This window comes from Neopsephotus bourkii, unplaced genomic scaffold, assembly GCF_033783945.1.
Source record: "Neopsephotus bourkii isolate Nb327-2 ecotype Australia unplaced genomic scaffold, CSIRO-AGI_Nbou_v1 NB_947, whole genome shotgun sequence".
Classification (NCBI taxonomy): domain Eukaryota; kingdom Metazoa; phylum Chordata; class Aves; order Psittaciformes; family Psittacidae; genus Neopsephotus; species Neopsephotus bourkii.
In genome coordinates, this window is record NW_026901441.1 from 1,780,203 (window position 1) to 1,802,221 (window position 22,019).

Sequence of the window (22,019 nt, forward strand, 5' to 3'; positions counted from 1 at the left end):
TTTTGGAGCCATCTGGAACTGGCTCTGTCTGACATACTGGGGGCAGCTCATTGTGTCTTCTCGCAGAAACCACCCCTGTAGCCTCCTTATTTCCAAAGCCTTGCCATGTAAACCCAATACAACCTGTCAAACTGCTAACATGATCCTATTCAAGGATGTCAGTGTGACACAGAAATAATCTCTATGTGATTACATTTATCGTGTGTCTCTTAAAAGACCTATCCTGCCATTACTGCTGACACCTGATTTCCAGTTTTATTTTCTGGGCATTAATACCTCAGGCAAAACTCTAAATATGCAGCATATGAATTATTCCCAACAAACACACAGCTAATTTAGCTATTTGGTAGAAGACAGACAAGATATGATGCGATACCTAAGACAACTGAAACCCCTGTCAAAGAACTTCCAAATTTTCACCAGTTGGTGGGAGCAGGAAAGGTAATGTGTGTGCATTTGGGGTACTGGAAGAGTAATGTTCTGTTGGAAGAGGCATATCTTTTCAGGTTTCTATAAGCTTTAAGATTTATAGGAAAAAGTGTTCTGTCCTGCATACAGCTATGGTATCAGCACATGTATTGCTACACCTTGACAAATTCAGGGCACAAGAAAGATTCCGACTAAGCAGTACTTTTGTAGTCTGCAGAGAAGAGGCTCTTTCCTGGCCTTAAACAAAGTTTTTGCAACCAGTTTCTACCTCCTACTTCACTCACAGCAACCTGAAACATTATAAAATTGAAGAAAAACTTCTGTTTCACCCTATGTTTCTGTAAAATTGGAAAGAGGTACAGTATTTAATCTAATGTTTAGTTTAGACCACAAACACACACATGCATGCATCCACATGTATAAATAAATCTGTCTGAAGATTACTGTACTTTAAGAAGCCTTCATTAAAAGCATATTAAGGCATAACTATACACATAAAATTTCCCACATTTACAACTCTGCAGAGCAGGCATGGATAGCAGTTCTCCTAGAAATAAAGATGTAGGTTTCTGTAAGTCCACAGTGCTATGGCAATGTGAAGCTGATCCTAGAATTAGTTTTCTTCTAAATGAGTTCCATTTTACAGTCCCCCAGTGTGTAGGAGGCAGATCAAGTACTACAGCCACTTTTCAAACAAGTGCTTTTTTAACTGCCTCCAGTGTTTTCTTTGTGTTTGTAAGAAGCTCCTAATAAAAATTCATTAAACTAGGTCATGTCTTCCTCTGGTTCCTCTTTAAACACTCCTTCAGTATGAATAGTACAAAAAACAGGGTAGCACATTGTGCTTTGCCAGCTCTGCCTACGGTGCTAATTTATTCAATCCTCATCCTTCTTAGTGCTCTCCCATCACTTGCATTTAACTGTGTACTAAATTCTGTGCAGAATAAACTATTGCTTTCCCTAGGTTTCTACATGCTCTAGCTCATCATGGTATGCAGATAATAGCAGTAAAGGAGCCAGCCACAAGTACTTTAATCTGTTGCTGAAGTGACTTGAAAGACATATTTCTGATTCATATAAGCTACGTGTTTTCAACTGGTTTATCATTCAGTTTATAAAGTAGTAATAACAGCAGTGTTTAGTCACTCAAAGGATGTGTAAGATTACTTCAGCCAAGGCAACGGCTTCTTTCTTCAAATGATTCTAGAAGGATATACTTATATTAGGCATGAAAATCTCATGAGCTTTATTCTGTCGTTCCAATTTTGATGCTTCTCTTTTCTGTAATTGCAACAGCCGATCTCAAACTGAAGGAGTATGCTATACAGCAGAAATAATAATGGCTGCAAGAGAATACTGACTTTCTGTTATTTTATGTAATCATTGCAATCTCTCTCACAGATGCAGGCCTGTAATACCTGATCCAGAGGGGGAAAATTAAAAATCAACTCCAACTCCCCCACTGATCTCTTATCTGAGACACAAACTTCTGCTGTGTATTTCACTGTTAATTCTTTGGCAGATCTCCCCTTGTTTTCCACAAACCTATTTTTTTCCTAGGTTGTAAGAATTGTAGGGAAATTGAAGAATTGTAGGGAATTGTAGGAATTATAGGGAATTGTAGGGAATTGTAGGAAATCGAAGAATTGTAGGGAAATTGAAGAATTGTAAGGAACAATTGGCAGCTGTCTGAAAACTGTACTGAGGCATTGCATTAGGCATTTATATAGCTTTCATGTTATAAAAGATTGTGAGAGATTTTGATTATCATGTGAGACAAAAATACTTATGGAAATTGATTAATTTTTAATCATGTATCTATATATTTATTTTATGTATACATGTGTGCATATGTATATATTTTTCTCTGTACAGAGAGAGCTAGCTCATGACATGTTTTGCCAGTGATCCCAGAAATGAGAGTAGATTCAGGTATCTGTGACCTCTCTGAGAAGAAGCGCATATCCGCATTTACATCTACGCTGCAGGTACATGTGTGTATGTATCACCAATGACACTGGAATAAATACATCCTCTTCTCTTACCCTCTCAAGTTTCACTCTGATGAAGCAAGCTAAGGTGTGTCTCTGTCTCTCACAGATTTCTCCAACATCATTCTCTCTGTCAGTATGTTTTAAGGTCACACACTCAGAAGTTCAGCCTCCTCTTTTGGTTGTATGTGTACATTTCTATTTGCAGGGCATTCAGACAGGTTGACACTGAGAAGGTCAAGGTTGAGCAGTGTAATTCAGTACACAGTAGGTGGCACAAAAGAAGGATCTTACATTTAATTAGTGTCCTTCAAGGCAGAAACAGAACATTGGAAAGGGTCAGTTGTCATATGGGACAGTGGTAATAATGGTTAAAACCTCATATGTCCTCGGTGTCATAAAGTAACATTTCCTTTTCTAGATCACACAGGGAGGTGTTTTTCTGATTCATCAAATAAATGCAGTATCAATTGGATTAGGATATGAGGACTTCAGTAACATTGTAACAGGAGCAGTGTATGCACTGGGATTTTCTTTGCTGTAGCAAAATAAAGATCATCTCTCATCTATAATGATTCCTGTCCACCATGACCTTCTTACCATGAGCAGAACAGTCTAAGCATTCTGGGAAGCAGTAAGGTATTGCACTGGCATTCCTGCTGCCCAAGTGCAACAAGGTTCTTTTATATAAAATGTAATTTGTGTTTGTGACATACAAAGATCCCAGGGATGATGACGGGGCAACCTTTATAGCTCTTGCAAAGTCTGATGGCATCACAACAGGGTTAGCTACTTTCCACTTTTCAGCCTATTGATCTATTTACACTGTCCAGGCCAACTGTTTTAGAAAGTCTATGAAATGCGTTTTTCCTCTAAATGCAGAAGCCAACTCAACTTTAATTCCTTAAAGTCATGTCTAGACTAAACTTCTTAGTGGTCTAAAAGACTGCTTGAAGTTCACAAAGAATTAACTTATTGGTTTTGCCTGACGAGGTGCTCAGATGCTCAACAAAAAGACAAAAAAATACTGAAACAAGGGACTTACACGTTCTCCTTTGGGTCCTCTGTCTCCTGGTCTCCCTACAGCACCCTGGAAAATTGTTTTTGATAAAAGATAAAAGTATCGGTTAAAGGGTTTTTAGTATGTTCATTTGTTAGCAGGACTGAAAGCAACTTCTGTGATTAACAGCTATGGTATCCATCAAGAATAAATACACTACGATGCAAAACAGTGTTTTCCTACCGGAGGACCTGGCAATCCATCTTTTCCATTGATTCCCTATTAAAAAGAAACAAACAATTTTTAATCAATATGCTTATGTATATGAATTTAAAAAATACAAAGGGTAAAGCTGTGTTTAGTGATGGTACCAGTACACATTTTGAGGCTACAGAGGCAGCAGTTTGTGTACTTGCAATATAGAAATAGTTTTGAGATGTGAAATAAGAGAGCTCAGCATGATACTGAAGTGCAAGCATATTGAATTGGAGCTGAGAGCAGATAAAAAGATTAAAAGTCTTCAGCATCAAGATGTGCACCAGCTTCAATGAACACAGAACTTTAAACAAGATAAATGGAAATTATGCAAATGTGGAATATGGTCCTGTACACACACTTTTCCAGTCCCAGCTAGTCATTATGCAACCATAGAAGAGATTTTTCTCATTGTAGATGTTAGCCTTTATGCCCTATTACTCTTCTGTTACAAATTACGACTTAAGAGTAAAAGGCCAGATCCATTCTTCGGTCCTTAGAGCTGTAGCACACTACAGCTTCAGTCTCCTGGGCTAAATATAGAATCATAGTATTGTAGAATAGTTAGGATTGGGTTGGAAAGGACCTTCCTTCTCAAAAAAGGGGGTATTCTCATTTTCTTCTGGAAACAGTCCCAGGCCCACCTTGTCCCCTAAACTGGCATTATCTGAGAGTCCTAGTTGGCATGGACCAAAATAATGCCAGAGAGTATGTTAACAATAGCAAAATGCCAGAAAACTGCAAGAGATATGCTCTGGCACTGTTTAATTTACTAGGATATACATAGATTTGCATACGCAGCAAATTCATTGTTGTTCAACTGAGTGAGAAAGAAGGACTGGCATGAGCAAAGACATCAGGAATATTTCCTTCCCTCTCATACTGCAAACTTGGGTATTGCAGAGGTTAGGCACCTAGGGCCAATTTGCTGCTGAAATTACAGAAGTTGTCTCTTCTTTCAAGACAGAAGCATAATATGGAGATATGCTGACAAACTGAAGTGGTCTGCTATTGCTTGTCCCCCAAACACCAAGTTTTGTGAGAAGATGATGAGTTCTGCACTATCCTAGCCAAACCACTTCTAGAATATAAACTAGATGGTTTTAAACCAGCTCAGGCAGTGATGGCTAAACAGCTGCCACCTTTTATTAAATAAAGAGGTCAGATAGACATATCCTAAGTGAACAGGAAATGCTTCAGCTGCAGTGCCGCATCACCTGTATACTTAAGAGCTACCAAGTTTATTCAGAGTAATGAAGCACACACTTTACTATTTGAACTGAAACTATGAACTTAATTTGTCACCCTATCCTTCATCTGCCCGTCATAGACTGTGTTGAGCATCTGGGTTAATTTCACCTTCTGAAAAAATACAAGAGGATCCTTTAAGTCACCAGGACCCAAAGGACCCTCACGTAAGACCGTTAAAGCCAACTTCTAAAGTAACATTAAACAGTGAAACATCACACCACCAGAAATTCTTGACTGGATGGTTAATATTCAGCAATGTATCTCTAAGTGTTCTTCAGATGTTTTCTAGCCTAACACAAAGGAGGGTGTAATCTCATTTCTTCTGTAACTTCTAATAAACTAAGATGCATTCTTTTGTAATGAGCACATATATTCAATATAAAATTGCTTACTGGTTTTCCTTGTGGCCCTTCTGGCCCGGGGAAGCCGATATCTCCTATAGGGCCCCTTTCACCCTAAGAAAGAAGAAAACACACCTATAAACTTGCATGTAAATCTTGCACTCAGTGTTTGAAATATTTGTGTATTATCATAAGAATTCAGAGCTCAAATATATACTTACAGGTTCCCCTGGCATCCCTGGGGACCCAGGAGATCCCGGCTTTCCCTGCAAAAAGAGAACATTAAAAATTCAAATTACTAGGAAGCAAACCATAATTTTTCTTGGGTCAAAAATAAGAGGATATATATTTGAGTGAAATATTCACATTACTGCTCATTACATGCTTTAAGAGAGGGAACAGAAATATTTTACCAGATATTTTAATATTTGCGCCACGTTAATCTGGCTCTTGTGTACAAAATAACTTGGTCTTTACCCTTCCTCAACACTGAGATAGTGTTTTCATGAAATTTTCTTTTGAAACACCTTGATTTCTTTCTTGAGAAGTCGTATCAGATCAAAGTTTATCACTGTATATATGATATCAAGATTTTTTTCCTTCAGGTGCTTCCTAGTCTTGATTTTTTTAAAGTGCATTACTGACTTTTGCAAATTTTCTTCAAGCTCTTTCTTGGCCACTTTTATTGTCAGTTTATGTTCAGCCTGCCAGAATTCACAATCCTTTCTCATCACATCATTTAGATGGTGATTTTAAATGATGCTTTGTTTTTAATAACTTACCTGGTTCAGCAAGACAAGAATCTATTACTCTGAATCTACATTTTCCAGAAACATCCTTAGACCTGATCCTCAGCTGACTTGTACAAGTGAGGGATCTAACACATCAGTGCCAGTGACAACTTCAGGAACAACAGAACTGAGGATAGTTGAGGGAATAGGCACTGGTGGCACTTCTTGCAGAATTTCAATTGAAGCTTCTGTGATAATCCCACTCAGCAAAAAGCCCAAAGCTAAAACGAGAATCTTATATTCCCAAATGGAAAAAAAGGATCCATTACATAATCTAGGAAATAATGCAAGGCAAGGAGGACAAATTCTCTTCCAGTAAGATACATGGATATATTTCAAAAACTCTACCTAAACTAGTAAAAAATATTGTGGTTCATATGTCTATTTGTTAATTAAAACTGCTCAGCATAAAATGTTAAAGCAAATAATTTATTCCAGTGGATTTTCTTAGAATTAAATGTAATTAGCAGAATACAACTCTATCAGCGATAAAGGAAACTCATTCAATTTTTTATATCCAGCTAGGATAGAGGGCAACAAGACTAAGTCTTGTAATATACCCAGTGGAAAATACACAGAGAATGAGCAATTGTGATCATCCTAATCCACTACTGCATTATTGATTCACAGCATGAAATATATATTTCAGAGCAACAAACTTTGAAACTTACATGGACTACAAAACTCAGAGAAATACCTCTTTTCCCCTTAAATATTCCATTTTATATTGTTTTAGAAGAACTTAACTAAATCAAGCTGTTTAGGCTGATGTTCTTTCTTGGAACTCACAGTAAGTAGGCTAAATCAGTGGCTAATGGAAATAAGAGTGCATAGACTATCTCACAAAGCACATTTATAATTTAAAACCAGTTCCTGAATGGATTGGTAGCTGCCCAAATTTAATAATAAATGTATTTGCATATAAATAACTCCATACTGCCTCCTGAAATATGGATATACTTTCTTATTAAACTATGAATGCAATCTGAAGAAAAGTCTTCATTTCCTTTAGGAACACAAATGAGTAATTATAATTTCAACTTATCATTAGTTACATTTACTTTCACCCACAACAGTTTCTGAATGACTTTCATAAACTTCTCTGAATACTATATGTAAATAGCTGACAAGACATTCCCCTAAAGCAAATATTAGATCTACTTGATATGCAGATCCTTGTGGATTGCAATAACTAATGCTCTTAATATTTCTTTGTGGCAGAAAGATACTCAGAAATTTGTGCATGCTCAGGAGCACAGAAAATGTTTTTAACTATATTAAACTGAGGCAATAAGGATCTCCTAGGCTTTCTTAAGTAAGCATATGCAGCTTCAAATTCCAGCTTTATCATGCATTCACATCATTCCCACCTACCATTTTAATAATAATATGAGCCCTCAGTGGTATTACAACTCTAATCTCTTTAGGAAAAACACATAATTTTCATACATGCCTATAAAGAATTAGCCAAGCACTGGTGTTCCACAAACAGCGACTGAGATTAAAGCTCAGCACCTTGATTGACCTGTTTTTTATCAGCTCAAGCAAAAGGAAAACTAAATTTTCATTAATGAACACACATACCGGTGTCCCGGCTACTCCTGGCGTGCCAGCTGGTCCCCGGTCACCCTGAAGAAAAGATAAATCTATACATAAATGGTAATGCTTAAACCAGATGTTTGTTTGTGGATTCCCATTAAAACCTGAGGCAGGATTATTCAGTAAATTGCAAATAAGGACAGGAGCCAGGCTCTGCTAAATGCTAACATTTAGCTCTGCCATCCTCTCATTTTACAGATTTGAGCAAGTAACATAAATCTTTTGTTTAGATTCTCTTGTGTAATGTCATAATTTCCATGCCATCTCTCTTATACTCTGCTTGAGGCCTTCATTGAAAAGGGACAGAAAGCCCCTGACTTATCCCTAGTTTTCCAAATAATTATAATTTGTGATCATGACAATGTCCAGAATTCACATAGGGTAATTCACTATCCTATCAACATCCCCATATATAAGATGTATCTTTCAATGTAGGTTTTGCCTCCATGCTACTTGGTCCTCCATTTCCTGCAAGTTGACATCTTCAAGTTGCTTGTGTCATGGTCCTTTCAGGGCAAAGTTTCTCCTTCTAGCATACACTACCTTTAACCAAGCCAGACAGCTTGTCACCACTCCCCCCCTTCTTGCCCTCCCCTATCGAGGACAACAACCCCACAAACAAAACAAAAACAAAACACACCCCACCAAAAAAAAAAAAAAACAAAAAAAACAAACCACACCACAAACCCCCCACACAACACCCAACCCCCCACCCACCCACCCCACCCCAACAAAACCCAACCCCCCCCCCCCCCCCCCAACAACACAAACCCCAAACCAAAACACACAGCTTGTTCCCAGCAAACAAAACACACCCACCACACCAAAAACTACGTTCATCTATGTTTTAAGCTAAGACAATGATTTTTGTGTTAGAGCTGATGAATTATGCGCACAAATTCATATTTCTCTATTGAGAGAACAATAACCCAAAGCAGACAGATGTTCCTCACCAGTGGTAAAACCCTACCCAGTGAGATTTTCTTTTAAAGGGTGGACCAGATGATCCTTGAGGTCCCTTTCCAACTTGGTATTTTATGATTCTATGCTATGACTTGCCAGAACCTACTGCTGACATGTTTTGGACTGTAACACTACACTCTGCTAGTGAAACGTTGCTTAAAATTTAAGAAAAAAATCATGCTCCTAGTTTCTATAATCATAGAATCATAGAATAGTTAGGGCTGGAAAGGACCTCAAGATCATCTAGTGCCAACCCCCCTGCCATGGGCAGGGACACCTCACGCTAAACCATGTCACTCAAGGCTCTGTCCAACCTGGCCCTGAACACCACCAAGGATGGAGCATTTACAACTTCCCTGGGCAGCCCATTGCAGTGCCTCACCACCCTTGCAGTAAAGAACTTCTTCCTTATATCCAATCTAAACTTTGCCTGTTTAGGTTTTAACCTGTTACCCCTTTGTCTTATCACTGCAGTCAGAAAAGCCATACTAACTGGAGAATATTTTATGAGATGAGTTTATGTTACCTATAGCTGTTTTGCAAAAACTCCACCAACACAGCTGCATCCACAGCAGCCATCTTCACCTGTGCAGAAGAGCCCAAGCAGATGCTGGGATTTCTGGTTTCTGTTTTTATAACTAATGCTGATGTGTCATTCTCATAATTTTGTTCAGGTAGTGCAATGATAATGCTGGTAATTGGGAACACTCAACTCCATTACACAAAGAGTAGACAGATGGTAAGTTAAATGTCTGATCTTGTGCCTGGGAAGAGAAGCTTGGCCAGCAGCTTACAGGCCACAGTTCAATCTCTCCTGCTCTGTAGGCTAGCAGAAAACACTTAATGCAAGTTCACCTCTGTCCTGGGTTCAGCAGTAGCAGTCATTTTTTTCTTTCTTGATAGCTGGTGCAGTGCTGTGTTTTGACTTTTGGCCTGGGAACTGAGCTGATAAAAATGATGTTTTGGTTTGGTCAAGGACTTTGTGTGCCTCATGCTCTGCCAGGGAGGAGGGGAATCCGGGAGGAAGCAGAGACAGGACACCTGACCCAAACTGACCAAAGAGGTATTCCATACCACAGCACGTCATGCCCAGGAGGTAACGGGGAGCTCCCCGGAAGAGCTGAGTGGACGGCAGGGTTGGAGGAGGTACCGGTCGGTGCTTGGTTGGGCTGGGGGGGCAAGTTATCAGTCGCCTGGTGATGAGGTGTTGTATTATCTTCCCTTGTTATTTTCTTTATCATTATTATTATTGGTGGTAGCAGTAGTGATTTGTGTTATACCTTAGTTACTAAATTGTTCTTATCTCAACCCGTGGGAGTTGGATTCTTTCTGATTCTCCAGGAGTAGGGGGAGGGTAAGAAGGGGGGGAGTGAGTGCACAAGCTGTCTGGCTGGGGTTAAACCACAACAACCTCTCAGTGAGAAACACAACATGCACCTCAAAAACACGTGAGCATGGAGTGTATTTACAAGGGTATACTGGCTGGAGCTCTGCATTCTATCCCTGTGGTTGTTCAGGACCCAGAATTTGTATTGTGGTGTTTTCCCTATATATTGGCTATGACAGTGGAGCTACAAATTCCTAACACTTCCCTTGCAACATTTGTCTTTTAAGAGTTATTTTGGTCCTTCCAGCAATGTGAGTTGCAGCATGGTTGCACAAACCACTGCGTCAGCATAGCTAAGGGAAAGGAAATTTTACCCCAAGGACACAAAGTCCTTAGGGCAGTTCACAAAATTACCATGAAATTACAGCCAGTACTGCCTGGGGACGATGGTACACAGAGGTATCCAATAGCTCTAAATTAAAAACCAGCATGTACTAGGCTGCTAGCAGGCAGACCCTGTGCCTCTGTTCATTTATTTGCATCAGAAATGTGACCAATTTAGCTAAGGAAAAGATATTTTTATTTTGGAAAACGGCCAAACGCTCACTAAGCTTGTTTATATAATCTGCTCCATTGGTTATTCTCTATTTAATTCTTGTCCCCACTTTGTCTCAGTTAAACCAGTAATATTTCACTGTGATTGTTCATTTGAAATCAGATTAGTCTTTAACTGCTTGTAAATTGTAGTCTTCCAGAGCAAGAATCAGCTCATGTAACATCTAGTATAGACAGCTACTTTAGATCTTTTCAATCACCAGTCTGCAAAAGTAGGAGTAATGTGCAGTGATTTTGAGAGAGAAAATTTGAATTTACATTGTTTTTTGGTGAAAAATAAGTTTCAGGAAGCTATTTGCATATGAATCATTGAAACACATGTAATTAAAAAAGCGGAATAAATATTCAATTAAAAAAACTTTTTTTCTTAAATTTATAATCCATGGGCAAAGTCTGCTTTCACTGACAGAAAACATATATACAGATTTTTTCATTTCTCCACTGATTTTGTGTACTTTGCCATATTTAGAAATGAACAGCAAAATCTTGAATTTTTCAGCATTTCATGACAAGCTTTTCTCTAAATTCATATCAGCCTCCACAACCAGTGGAGTAAGTGAACTTACTGAAAGTTCACTTTCAGTGAAAGTAAGGGAAATGCTGAAACATGCCACCAACTGAAGGAAAGGGACATTTCCTAGTTCTGGAACACAGACTTGAACCACAGGAAGGAGGTGCAGAATATGATACATTTCAGGATGTGCTACAGTGGTATCATACACACAGTAAAGTGCGCAACAAGAGCAAAAACAATACAAGGTCCCTTTTATAGAATAATGAACAACAGTCCAAGAAAAGAGTGTTCTGCTCAATTTGAAGCAGGATTCATACAACAAGAACTGTACGGAACTGGTCTCTCCCTCCATTTCAACTCTTTTCTGTATCTTTATACTCATCTGAACTTATACTGCCATTTATACTCTTTGAACAAGACAGATGGACTGTAAGCCTAAGACAATGTCTAGAGAACATGAAGTAGTGACCATAGTTAGGAACATGTTAGCTATATTACTATGAAGTAATATAGTTATATATAGTATATACTACATATAATATAGTATACAGTAGCATTCTATCAAGTTAAGAAAATCAAATATTACAAGACCCCCTGCACACAATTTTCCATTTGTAGAAAGTGAAATTTTATGTTCGGTGATTTAGATCCACAGTAAAGCAAAAAAAGGAAATACAGATAAACATACAAGTGGTTTTTCAAGCTGAAACTGTAACTTACACCACAAAAAAAAGATTCAAAAAACAAGGTTTCAGAAAACATTTAGATGCAGATAATTGCCACTAAGAAGCCATGACTTCTTTTTAAGAGTCCTACCTTTTCCCCTGGGAGTCCTTCCAGTCCTGGTAATCCCATTGGTCCTGGGTCTCCCTGATTATTATTTTTTCAATTAAAAAGATTGCATACATTAGAATTTCTGTACTCTACATGAGAAACGTTGAACAACAAGCAACAGCAGACTTTGAGAAAAAAATTATTTAACTTGACATTAGTAAAACAGCTAACCAGTTACCAGGTTAACAGATTTTGTTATGCCCTGTTTTAGTGATCTGTAAATATAAGCTTTTCCCAGAGACACTGTGTGAATATTGGATTCAACAGCTTTAATTTTGATGAAGAATGTAATCCAGAAGACTCCCCACAGTGTTCTTGCAAGCCACAGTCAGCTCTAAAGCACCTCCAGGCAGTAGGGTCCAAACATGTAATCATATACTGTCAACCAGAGAACCAACCCCCAAGGAATTCTGTGCTCTGTTCCCTAAAAAAAGCTTACTCTGCAGCAAGGGACACACAGACTAGGACACTGTGTAGGCCTTGAAGCTTTTCTGTGGCAAAAACATGCTCCAGGCGAGAAATCAGTATAAAATGTAGATTAGAAGGTTATGAACAATAGTGACAGGGCACAAGCTAATGACAAATATAGTTTCTCTATTATAAAGCCAAGTTACACACATGTCAAAGACCTTGGGAAAAATGGACACTCAGTCAAGATTTGGATCTACCTTCTGCTGGCAGTTAGCCCTATGCAACTTCCCAAGATTCTTCCACTAGTTGTCATTCCACCCCATAATTGTTTACAGACAGATCACATGAAAAGTACATAACACAACTCTTACAGGAAAAAAATATCAAAAAGATAAACTAAGCTGCTCTTGAATGCCAAAACACGTATCTGAGGGGTATAGGAGCTCCCATGATCACCATCTTGCTCACCAGAAGCAGTGTGAGCATACTGTAGTTAACCATCATGCCATTTACAAAGAAAACATTAACTGTTAGTTGTTACTGGCTACCATAATGTAGCACACTGTTCTTTCTCCCTTACCGCTTTCAAATTTAATGTTGAGAACAATCTAATAGCTCTTAAGATATTTTCTACTTTTATTTCACATTCTTTATTCTTAGATATATCCAGGGACAGCTCAGCAGAGATGAATCCACAAGTAGTTAATACTATGTTCAGTCATTCATTATATTATCACTTACAACTTGTAACCAGAAATTACAAAATTCACAAGCCTGGAAATTAAAAAGGCTTTTTCAGATGAACTGATTTTGCAGGAGGTAAGCTACCTGCTAAACACTATCAAGGGACTCTTCTACCCTTGTGACTACAATTGTGTTAAAGTACTTGGTGAGATCTCTAACATGATCAAAAAATACATACATACCACTGTGCCAGGATCTCCTTTGGGACCCTGCAAATAAATGAAGTGGAAACACAATTAAAAAAAACCCAAATTCACACAATATGATGATATTTTTTGGTATTACCTATTAGAAATTATTTTTCTGTTAATACTTACGGGAGGTCCTGGTGGGCCTGGATAACTAGCAACACTCACACCTCCCTGTAACAGCAAGTTTAAAAGTTGAGTTGGGCTAGAATGAGGTATTGATTGGAAAACAAAAATATTAAAGAGAAATACCTGGAGTTTATATAAGCTGCTCATTCCATTTCTTTCATTGTAAGGCATACCCTTTAAAACATAAATACCAAGTAAGCATCACAACTATGAATTATAAAGAGAGAATTCTTGCCCTGTTTAAGCCCTCTAGCTCAGTAAAGCTGTGGCATTATTTTCATTCTCAAACAACTTTTCAAGGCTTCTAGACACTTCAGCAAGAACATAAGATACATACTGATGAGCTTGGGCCTTATTTTTAAATTACAAAACAAGCAACCTGTAAACCCAGTGGATGTTACACTTTGATATTATTATTATCCTAATTCTCCAGAATTGATTTTGTGTTAGGTACTATTCCAGTTAATTTGGAGTCCAGTGAGCTCCATGGACTTTCTCTAGGTTCCCTGAGTTCCCTAATTTCAGGTACCCAAGCTGCATAAATTACTCTAGTAATACTGAGTACTAAGGTTAACTCAACTGACTAAGTTTCTAGGATGGTTTTATTGAACTGAAATTATTCCCTGATGAATCAAAGAAAAAAGACTACAGAAACCTTTTCCAAAAAGACTTGTCTTCTTGCATTATTAATACATATTAGATTGACAGTCAATTCTTTCTATTATGTTACACTTTACCCACAGGTGCATTGTTCCTAGTATAACATTCAAAATATGAACCAGAAAATATCTCACCGGAGGCCCAGGTGGTCCAGGTTGCCCAGGAGAACCTTCACTACCCTAGTACAGCAAGAGATTCACGTAACTCATTTACTGTAACTTAACGTACAGATCTATTCCATACCCAAGCTATAACGACCATAATGACAATAAACAAGAGGTACAGTCAATATGAGCAGCTAGTATCAAGACTAAATTTTCCTGCCCAGCTCCTACTTAAGCTTTAGGAAAGTTAGGAATTGTTACTTTAAGTTTTTTATTTTGTTCGTTACTTGAAGCTTTATTGTAGTAACTTCCTTGTGGCAAAACAGTAGTGGTAACCTGGGTTGTGAAACATTTCACAAACACCAGGAGACAGAGGAAGGGAAAAGGTATAAATTTCTAAGCAACTGGTAGATAAAAGTTAACATAAATTTTATGTTTTGTCCACTATTTTGCAAAAGCTAATCTTCGGTTGATCATTCACAGGTAAATACAAAAAAGCTACAGTTTCAGAAGTTCAGTTTATTTAGAACACACTGAATGAAAATAAAGATCTTTATTTAGGTATACAATTAATATATTTCTTGGGGGTTTTATTTTTGAATATTCATCTGTGCATCCTCAGTGTGTTCTGCTGATGTGCACTGAATTACTTCTTACATTAAAAAAAAAAAAAAGCTTCTGAGTTTTTGCCCCAGCAGAATGGTGGAGATTCTGAACAGTGCAGAGTTGCAAAGGTTTCGACATCGAATTTCCCCAACCAGATCTTTTCAAAGTCTCATCTCTACAATCCAGTTAAAAACACTGTATAATGTGGAATAAATTTGCCAGAATTTTTCACTGACTTCACTGCACCTTATTAAACATAACTCAGTGAGATACTCAGGCTGCATATTCAAAATTCTTAGGGTAGCAAAAGGCAAGCTAAATGTTCAATAGCAATAATTAGCTCACTGGAAAAATGCATAGAAGAATATAACTGTAATTAAATGTTTATACAAAGATAATTTCCAAATGGCCCTGCTAATGGATAGAAACTATCAGCCTCCATGAGTGATCTGGAGTACTTCATGGGAAATTAAAATACTCTAATTTAGAAAGCATATTATATGATTTCTCAAACATATTCATCAGATGAAGGAGAAGCAGCAAGTGATTCTGACTATATTTCAGTTTACTTCATCACTCTTCAGCCATCTGACTTCTGCCCTTTTTGATTGATGAGACACTAGTTATACAGCAGTGGCTTGTCATTCCCACCTATGTGTGAACTGTAAACAAGGAACCAACTGGTTACACAAAAAGAAAATGTGTGGTAAAGTTTTCTATTATAGCCTGCAAGGAAACAGCTTTCAATCAGTTTCTATACCGAAATAATTTCAGAGCTTTACAAAATAATTTCCTTTGTTACTCATACCAGAGATAAGGTTTTGTAGAATATTAGTAGGATCGTATACCTTGATGTGACAGTGCTATGCCTGGAAAATCCAGGCTGAAGTTGAAAAAAAGATCAGAAAACTGTATTCATATGCAAAATGGAGAACTTGTGCCAGAAAATATTTTGCAACAAACTAAGTTTGTGTCTGCTGCATTTCATTGATCTGAGGTGCCTAAGGAATGAATTTGATCTCTTCGTTATAATCAATAATATCCAGTGCCTGATAAAAGAACACGTAAAACACTGACCAAAAGCAGTGCTGTAGGAGTGTAAATTAAGTATAAAGGAAGGTTCTGTATTTTAGCAGAGTACCTTATACTCAATAACTTTCAGTACTTGTGAAGCACTTTTATGTAATTACTTTTGACTAAAATAGTGGTAAAAGAATTAGAAGAAGAGTGAGTAGTAACCAGTCAATATACTATTTCACAAATGTATTTTCACTTTCCTAAATTCTATATAGTATGTCATACTTAGAGCACATTCCCTGCAACTTACATACACCACAAGGACTATGCTTCAATATATAAGCCCATAGTACATTTGGGGGGGAAAAGCACTTGCATTAGGACACAAATAAAAATTAATTTGAAAACATACATCAAGCTCTTGTTTGCACTCTATATTAAAAAAAAACCCAAAAACATTGGAGTATAATGGGATTGCAGAACCTGCATAGATTTTTGCCAAGACTAGAAAGCAGGAATACCTTTTCGCCTTTTGACCCTGCTGGCCCGGGATGTCCAGGTCTTCCTGTGACTCCCTGCACAATTCAGTATTGGTTATATTAGTTAAGAAACAATGAAACACAGTATTTTTGCATCAGAGCTCAGTTTTTAAATCTTTTACTCCTTGAAGGTCATTTAAATTTAACTATGCTTCTCCTCCAGGCTTAAGTAGTTCTCTTCTGTTTGATACCACAGCTGTGTCCTTTTGATTAGCCCTTTGAAGGATAAAACTTGTGTTTGCAGTTGCATTTTCACCTTTGCAGACTAAATGCACTACCTTAATAGGACCTTTCAATACTGCTAAGAATCATATTTTACTGCTGAAATGTCAATTTACATATTGCACATTAAAATTCCTAAATGGGTTACAATTTTTAAAAGCAGGGAAGCCTCAGTATCATCAGCAACCTAGAAATTCATATAATCATAATGATCAGACTAACGTAACCCCGTCCAATATGTCAAAAATAAAGTTAAAAAAAACCTTCAAAAGTAGTTTTCCCAGAAATATCAACATTTTTAATTATAGTTTTTGGTGACTTGAAATATTTCTAGCTTATTCTTATACTTCTGCAGTTATGAAACCAACTGATTACTTGGTTTCAACATTAAATGTTTTCAGAATGCCTAGCTGGAATTATTTTTAGATTTTTATTACTAACAATATTACTGTAACTTGGTACAAATACATCATTAACTGCAAGTATGCACATCATAAGTCATTTAACTTCACAGAGTCTCTAGTAATGCCAATACTCCAAGCCCATTTAAGTTACATAAACTTTGAGCCCAGACAATGACAGTATTTTTAGTAACATCAACTCACAACATAGTTTCTTTTATTAGAACCACTATGGGCAAGATTGTATTATTACTATCTGAAAAGCCAAAAGACAGGACAAGGAGCTAAGAATGTGAAGTTTTACTAGATAGCTACAGAAACCTCTGCAGAGATAGGTTAGATCACAGGTGATATCTCATACTTACAGAAGGTCCACTGGGTCCTGGAATGCCTGGCAGTCCAGGAGCACCTTGAAGGCCCTGGAAATTAAAAGAGCATATGAGGACTTCCTCTCCCACTTACTACTTGGAAGCTACTTATATCCAGCATGTTTAGCAGTACTATAAACTATACTAAAGCACACTTTTATCTAAAAGGTTGGCAGTATTTTTAGGAATGAAAAAAGTCAACCCCACCATGCAAAGAAGAGATTATCATTGAACAATGCTAGAGGCAGCTTCTTGCTTGACTGACAACACTTGTCCTTCAATCTTTCACATGGTTAGCTCATGTCCTCTGTATCATTTTGTCTTTAATTGTGCAGAAAATAACATCTTTTTTTTTTTTCTTAGAGAATAGTTTTCTATTTTCTATCATGAAAGGTTTTTTTTTTTTTTTTTTTCTGGCGAGAAGACAAATACTCAGCTTTCTCAATTTTACTTAATGGTATCTAAATGCAAAGGTGCTTTCTGCTTGATTTATAGCTTTTGCCTTTTAGATAACAGAACATGACGTTTTTCATAGTATTTAATGAAATACTTTCCTGATCTTTTTGTATTCAGCTGTCTGGAAATTGATGGGTTCTGGTATCCACTTACTAAACATACAGGTGTGCAGCTTACTACAGTGGATACAGCTAGGATTGGAGACAAGCCTGCATGTCACTTAAGTCTTTCTTCTACCACACCAGGCTTAGATGCAATTTTAGGCAGGTACAGGTCACGTACTAATGACAGCTAATCACTTTCGGTGACCCCTATAAGTCACAAAGGGAAATTAGTCCCTTCCAAACAGTGGTTCAGTTTATCTGCACAGAGTGCCTACACTCTGACAAGAGGAGTGACATCAGAAAAGGTCTTCTCCTTATATTAAATGCAGTGTTTAAGAAGGCACAGCTAAAGGGGTAGTCTGGAAAACCAGAGAGGACACAAGTCCTGAAATAAGAGCTCTGAGGGAGATACTGAAGGAAAAACTTCAGGCAGAAATAAATCAGGAAAGATGCAGAGATGGAGAGACATTAATTTCCTTTTCTTGCTGCTACACATAGAGGACATTGGTCCACCTCTGCACCTTTTCAGATTGGCAATCCAACTGCTCATTTTGAGTTACTTAACTGTGATGATACAGTCACCTGAAAAATGAATATGAAGCCAAAGGAACATTTTCTGTAATTCTTACCACTGATGTTAGAAAAATCCTCCCCTGGAGAAATGAATCTTTTAAAAAGGAAGAGAACTAAGTTTCAACAAAGATTAAAGGGCTATTCAAAAGCACATGGAAGCTAATGAACGTATTTCAAAGAGTTTCAGGTGGGCTTCTCAATCTCTCTTCCCATTCCCATGTTAACTAAATCATAAAAATGAGAATAAAATTCATAAATTTGTAGAAAAAGGTTACCTTTAAACTTCAGAAACTCTTTCATTTTTTCTGAAAATAAATTCGCTTGCACTCTCATAATCTCATAATCAAAAGCTGCTGCTAAACACTGAAAACGTAGACCTAAGCAGCTAACCAACTATCAAACTGAAGAAGCATGTAAATGGAAACTTACTAACACAGTATGGCACGCTGCTGAATCAATAATAATAAAAAAAAAATGATTGGAATTTATTTACTCTGGAGTCCTTTTAAAAAAACTAACTGCCAGTTATAATCATGACTTTTCCTTATTACATTCTTAATTGCCTTAATGTTTCACTTGGTTCCCAGCAGTTAAATAGTATCTAAATTGTTGAAACTGCTTTGATAATGCCTCAGACTTGCTAGGGTTGAACTCCACAAGTACCATGTAGGGCAAACAAAGGATGTGTTTCATTCCTATTTATTTTTAAAGTAAAATTCTGCTTGTGCTTTACTTGTAGCCTTCACCATCATTTTAAGGTACATGTTCTAAATCCAAATTCAGGAGTCACTTGCTTTTAAGAAACAAAGACAGAATGAGCTGTATCGATTGTGTAAAAATAAAAGGAAAAATAAGCCTGACACTTTAGGCTGATAGTCTTCTAAATTCTGGGGCAGAGCACTAGCAGGAATACATATTTAATGATTCTGCCACATCTTTGTTTTTTTACTCATTTAACTATTTACTTTTGAAAACCAAAGATCCTGAAATTTATTCAAAATTAATGTATTTAGTTGGATTAATTTCTTTAATAGCTTCTGCTTAGGTGATTAATTTTTATTTATTTATTTATTGACAGAGACTGCTCTTGTTAATTGCAAATATTTCAATTTAAAATTGAAAGTACAGCAGCTATTTTGGATTTAGCACCACAAGTGACATAACTTTTTCCCTTCTTCACAACAACATAAAAATAACTCCAAGAATACACCATATGATGGAAAATACTGTAAATATTTTAAATTCAGTCTCTTCAAATATTTTCCAGTTTCCACTTAGTAGTAATGGCTGCTACAACCGTTCCCATCACAGTATTTGCCTAATGGAAAGTTTTTGAAAATGAATTCTAAAGGGGAACTAGCACAATATAAGCAAATAAGTTATAAAACATGAAGTATTTTCTGAAAACATTTGGCATTTGTCTATTTATTGCTCTATGCTACACTCTTAAAAATAAGCATTTACATGTATGTGAGGCTTTATAATACACAAATGAGCAAGAATCCTCAGACAAAAATTAAACTGATGTTATTTAATTGAATCATAGAATCATAGAATCATACAACAGTTAGGGTTGGAAAGGACCTTAAGATCATCAAGTTCCAACCCCCCTGCCATGGGCAGGGACACCTCGCTCTAAACCATATCACCCAAGGCCTCGTCCAACCTGGCTTTGAACACTGCCAGGGATGGAGCATTCACAGCCTCCCTGGGCAACCTATTCCAGTGCCTCACCACCCTAACAGGAAAGAATTTCCTCCAATCTAAACTTCCCCTGTTTAAGTTTTAACCCATTACCCCTTGTCCTATCACTACAGTCCCTAATGAAGAGTCCCTCCCCAGCATCCGTATAGGCCCCCTTCAGTACTGGAAGGCTGCTATGAGGTCTCCACACAGCCTTCTCTTCTCCAGGCTGAACAGCCCCAACTTTCTCAGCCGATTAATCTTGTTGAAAATTCAGAATGTATTTAGAGCAATACATTAGTATCTCAGCAGTTTTAAAGAATTGAATAACACTGTACATTTCACTGTCAGTCTCAATCTTCATTCAGGTTCAGATAAGAATGCAACCATTATAAAAATGAAATAACTTTACCTCATCACCTTTCTCTCCAGCAAGCCCAGGAAATCCACGTTCACCTTTGCTTCCCTATGAAAATGTAACATTCAAACAAATACTTTCTATTAGCAAACAATGAATTTCATGCTCTCTAGGGCATTTTATGCCCTGCATTTAATACATAAAGCCCTTATAACAATAGTGCTTAAACAGATAAAAATGCTCAATACTACCTGAAATCTTTAGAATATGCCTTCCATCAAGGTGAAAGGCAACGTGTGGTTCATTTCCTAATAGGCAAACTAGCCAAGAGCAGACATATAAGTAATAGCAAAGAACTTAAATGTTTCCCAAAACAGAGAACAACACTTTCATGCAATTAGGCTCAACTGTAGGAGATATCTATATGCCCCATGTAGTACTTGATCCAGTTACAGTGAAGCAGAATTTTGATTGGCATCAGTGGAACTTCAAGTCTCAGAAAAACAGTTGTGCTAATCCCACTGGAATATGGGGCAAAGGCAAAGGGTGGTCCAGATGTTGCACACTTGAAAGAGACACAGGTGGTTTTCTTCACTGCTGGATTCTTGCCTGCCTGAGTCACCTAAAATAATCCTGTAGATAGCAATGCACTAATGAACAGTCAAATTTGAGCTAGCTTTAATGGATGCAAGACAGAGAAAAGTTACCGTGGTGTGGGACTCCATTCAGGCTATTTTGCTCACTTTCCTGAAAGGAAAGCTGAAGTGACATAGGAAGAGGGCTGAACAGTTAAAATAACCTTTAAGCTGCTCAGATGCCACAGGGATAGGATTCAGACAAAAAAGTCAAGGCTGTCAGGGGTAAGAGTCTGGCCTTTTAATAACTAACAAAGCAATGTGAAACACTCTTCAAAACTTACCTTTGGCCCTTCTCTACCAGGGATGCCTGGAGGACCTCTTGTGCCAGGATCACCCTGAGGGACACATAGAAAGCAAAGTGAAAAATAACCGTTTTTATGACATAGGCAGAAGGTCTGACAGACTGCTTCCTTCCCGCCTTTCTGACCATCCAATCATTCTACATCAAAGCTTTACCTTCAGTCCTTTATCTCTTCTACACTATATACTTTTTTCCCTCCCCGTCTCTCACACACTCTACTGAAACTATGCTAACAAATGCATTTTGAGAGGACTCATAAATGACTGATCTGAGTAGTCCCAGACATGCCTGTGTTTGGGAAGACCAAATCTTCTCCCTTTTAAGGATCAGGTAGGATAAGTATACTTGTTGCTCTCACCAGCTTTAAATGTATAGTTACTTTAAAGTAAATGATATCTGGTTTGTTGAAAGAAGCATTTTGCAGCAAATCTTACAGAGATGCTAACCACAAAACACTGAGTAATGAAGAATGAAGCATAAGGAAAAGAACTGTTAAGAGAGAGTACTGACAATCAGGGGGAAAAATGAAAGACAGACCTAAACTTAAATCAAATTTATAAATGAGAAGGTCAATAAAACCTAAGTACGTGTATTAATAAAGGATGGT

General features: G+C 37.3%; 1 protein-coding gene across 11 annotated transcripts in view; it reads right to left on the reverse strand.

Annotated features, from left to right (window-relative positions):
- Positions 1-22,019, reverse strand: part of COL19A1 (collagen type XIX alpha 1 chain) — a 184,504-nt gene that overhangs the window by 13,602 nt on the left and 148,883 nt on the right. For all 11 annotated transcript variants that reach the window (XM_061358584.1, XM_061358576.1, XM_061358581.1 and 8 more), the window contains 14 exons: positions 21,393-21,446; positions 20,528-20,581; positions 17,297-17,350; positions 16,291-16,344; positions 14,177-14,221; positions 13,506-13,556; positions 13,383-13,427; positions 13,248-13,274; positions 11,893-11,946; positions 7,643-7,687; positions 5,489-5,533; positions 5,319-5,381; positions 3,664-3,699; positions 3,466-3,510 (listed from right to left, as the gene is read on the reverse strand). In XM_061358584.1, the coding sequence (XP_061214568.1) occupies positions 3,466-3,510; positions 3,664-3,699; positions 5,319-5,381; positions 5,489-5,533; positions 7,643-7,687; positions 11,893-11,946; positions 13,248-13,274; positions 13,383-13,427; positions 13,506-13,556; positions 14,177-14,221; positions 16,291-16,344; positions 17,297-17,350; positions 20,528-20,581; positions 21,393-21,446 (672 nt within the window). The remainder of the gene's footprint in view (positions 1-3,465; positions 3,511-3,663; positions 3,700-5,318; positions 5,382-5,488; positions 5,534-7,642; positions 7,688-11,892; positions 11,947-13,247; positions 13,275-13,382; positions 13,428-13,505; positions 13,557-14,176; positions 14,222-16,290; positions 16,345-17,296; positions 17,351-20,527; positions 20,582-21,392; positions 21,447-22,019) is intronic.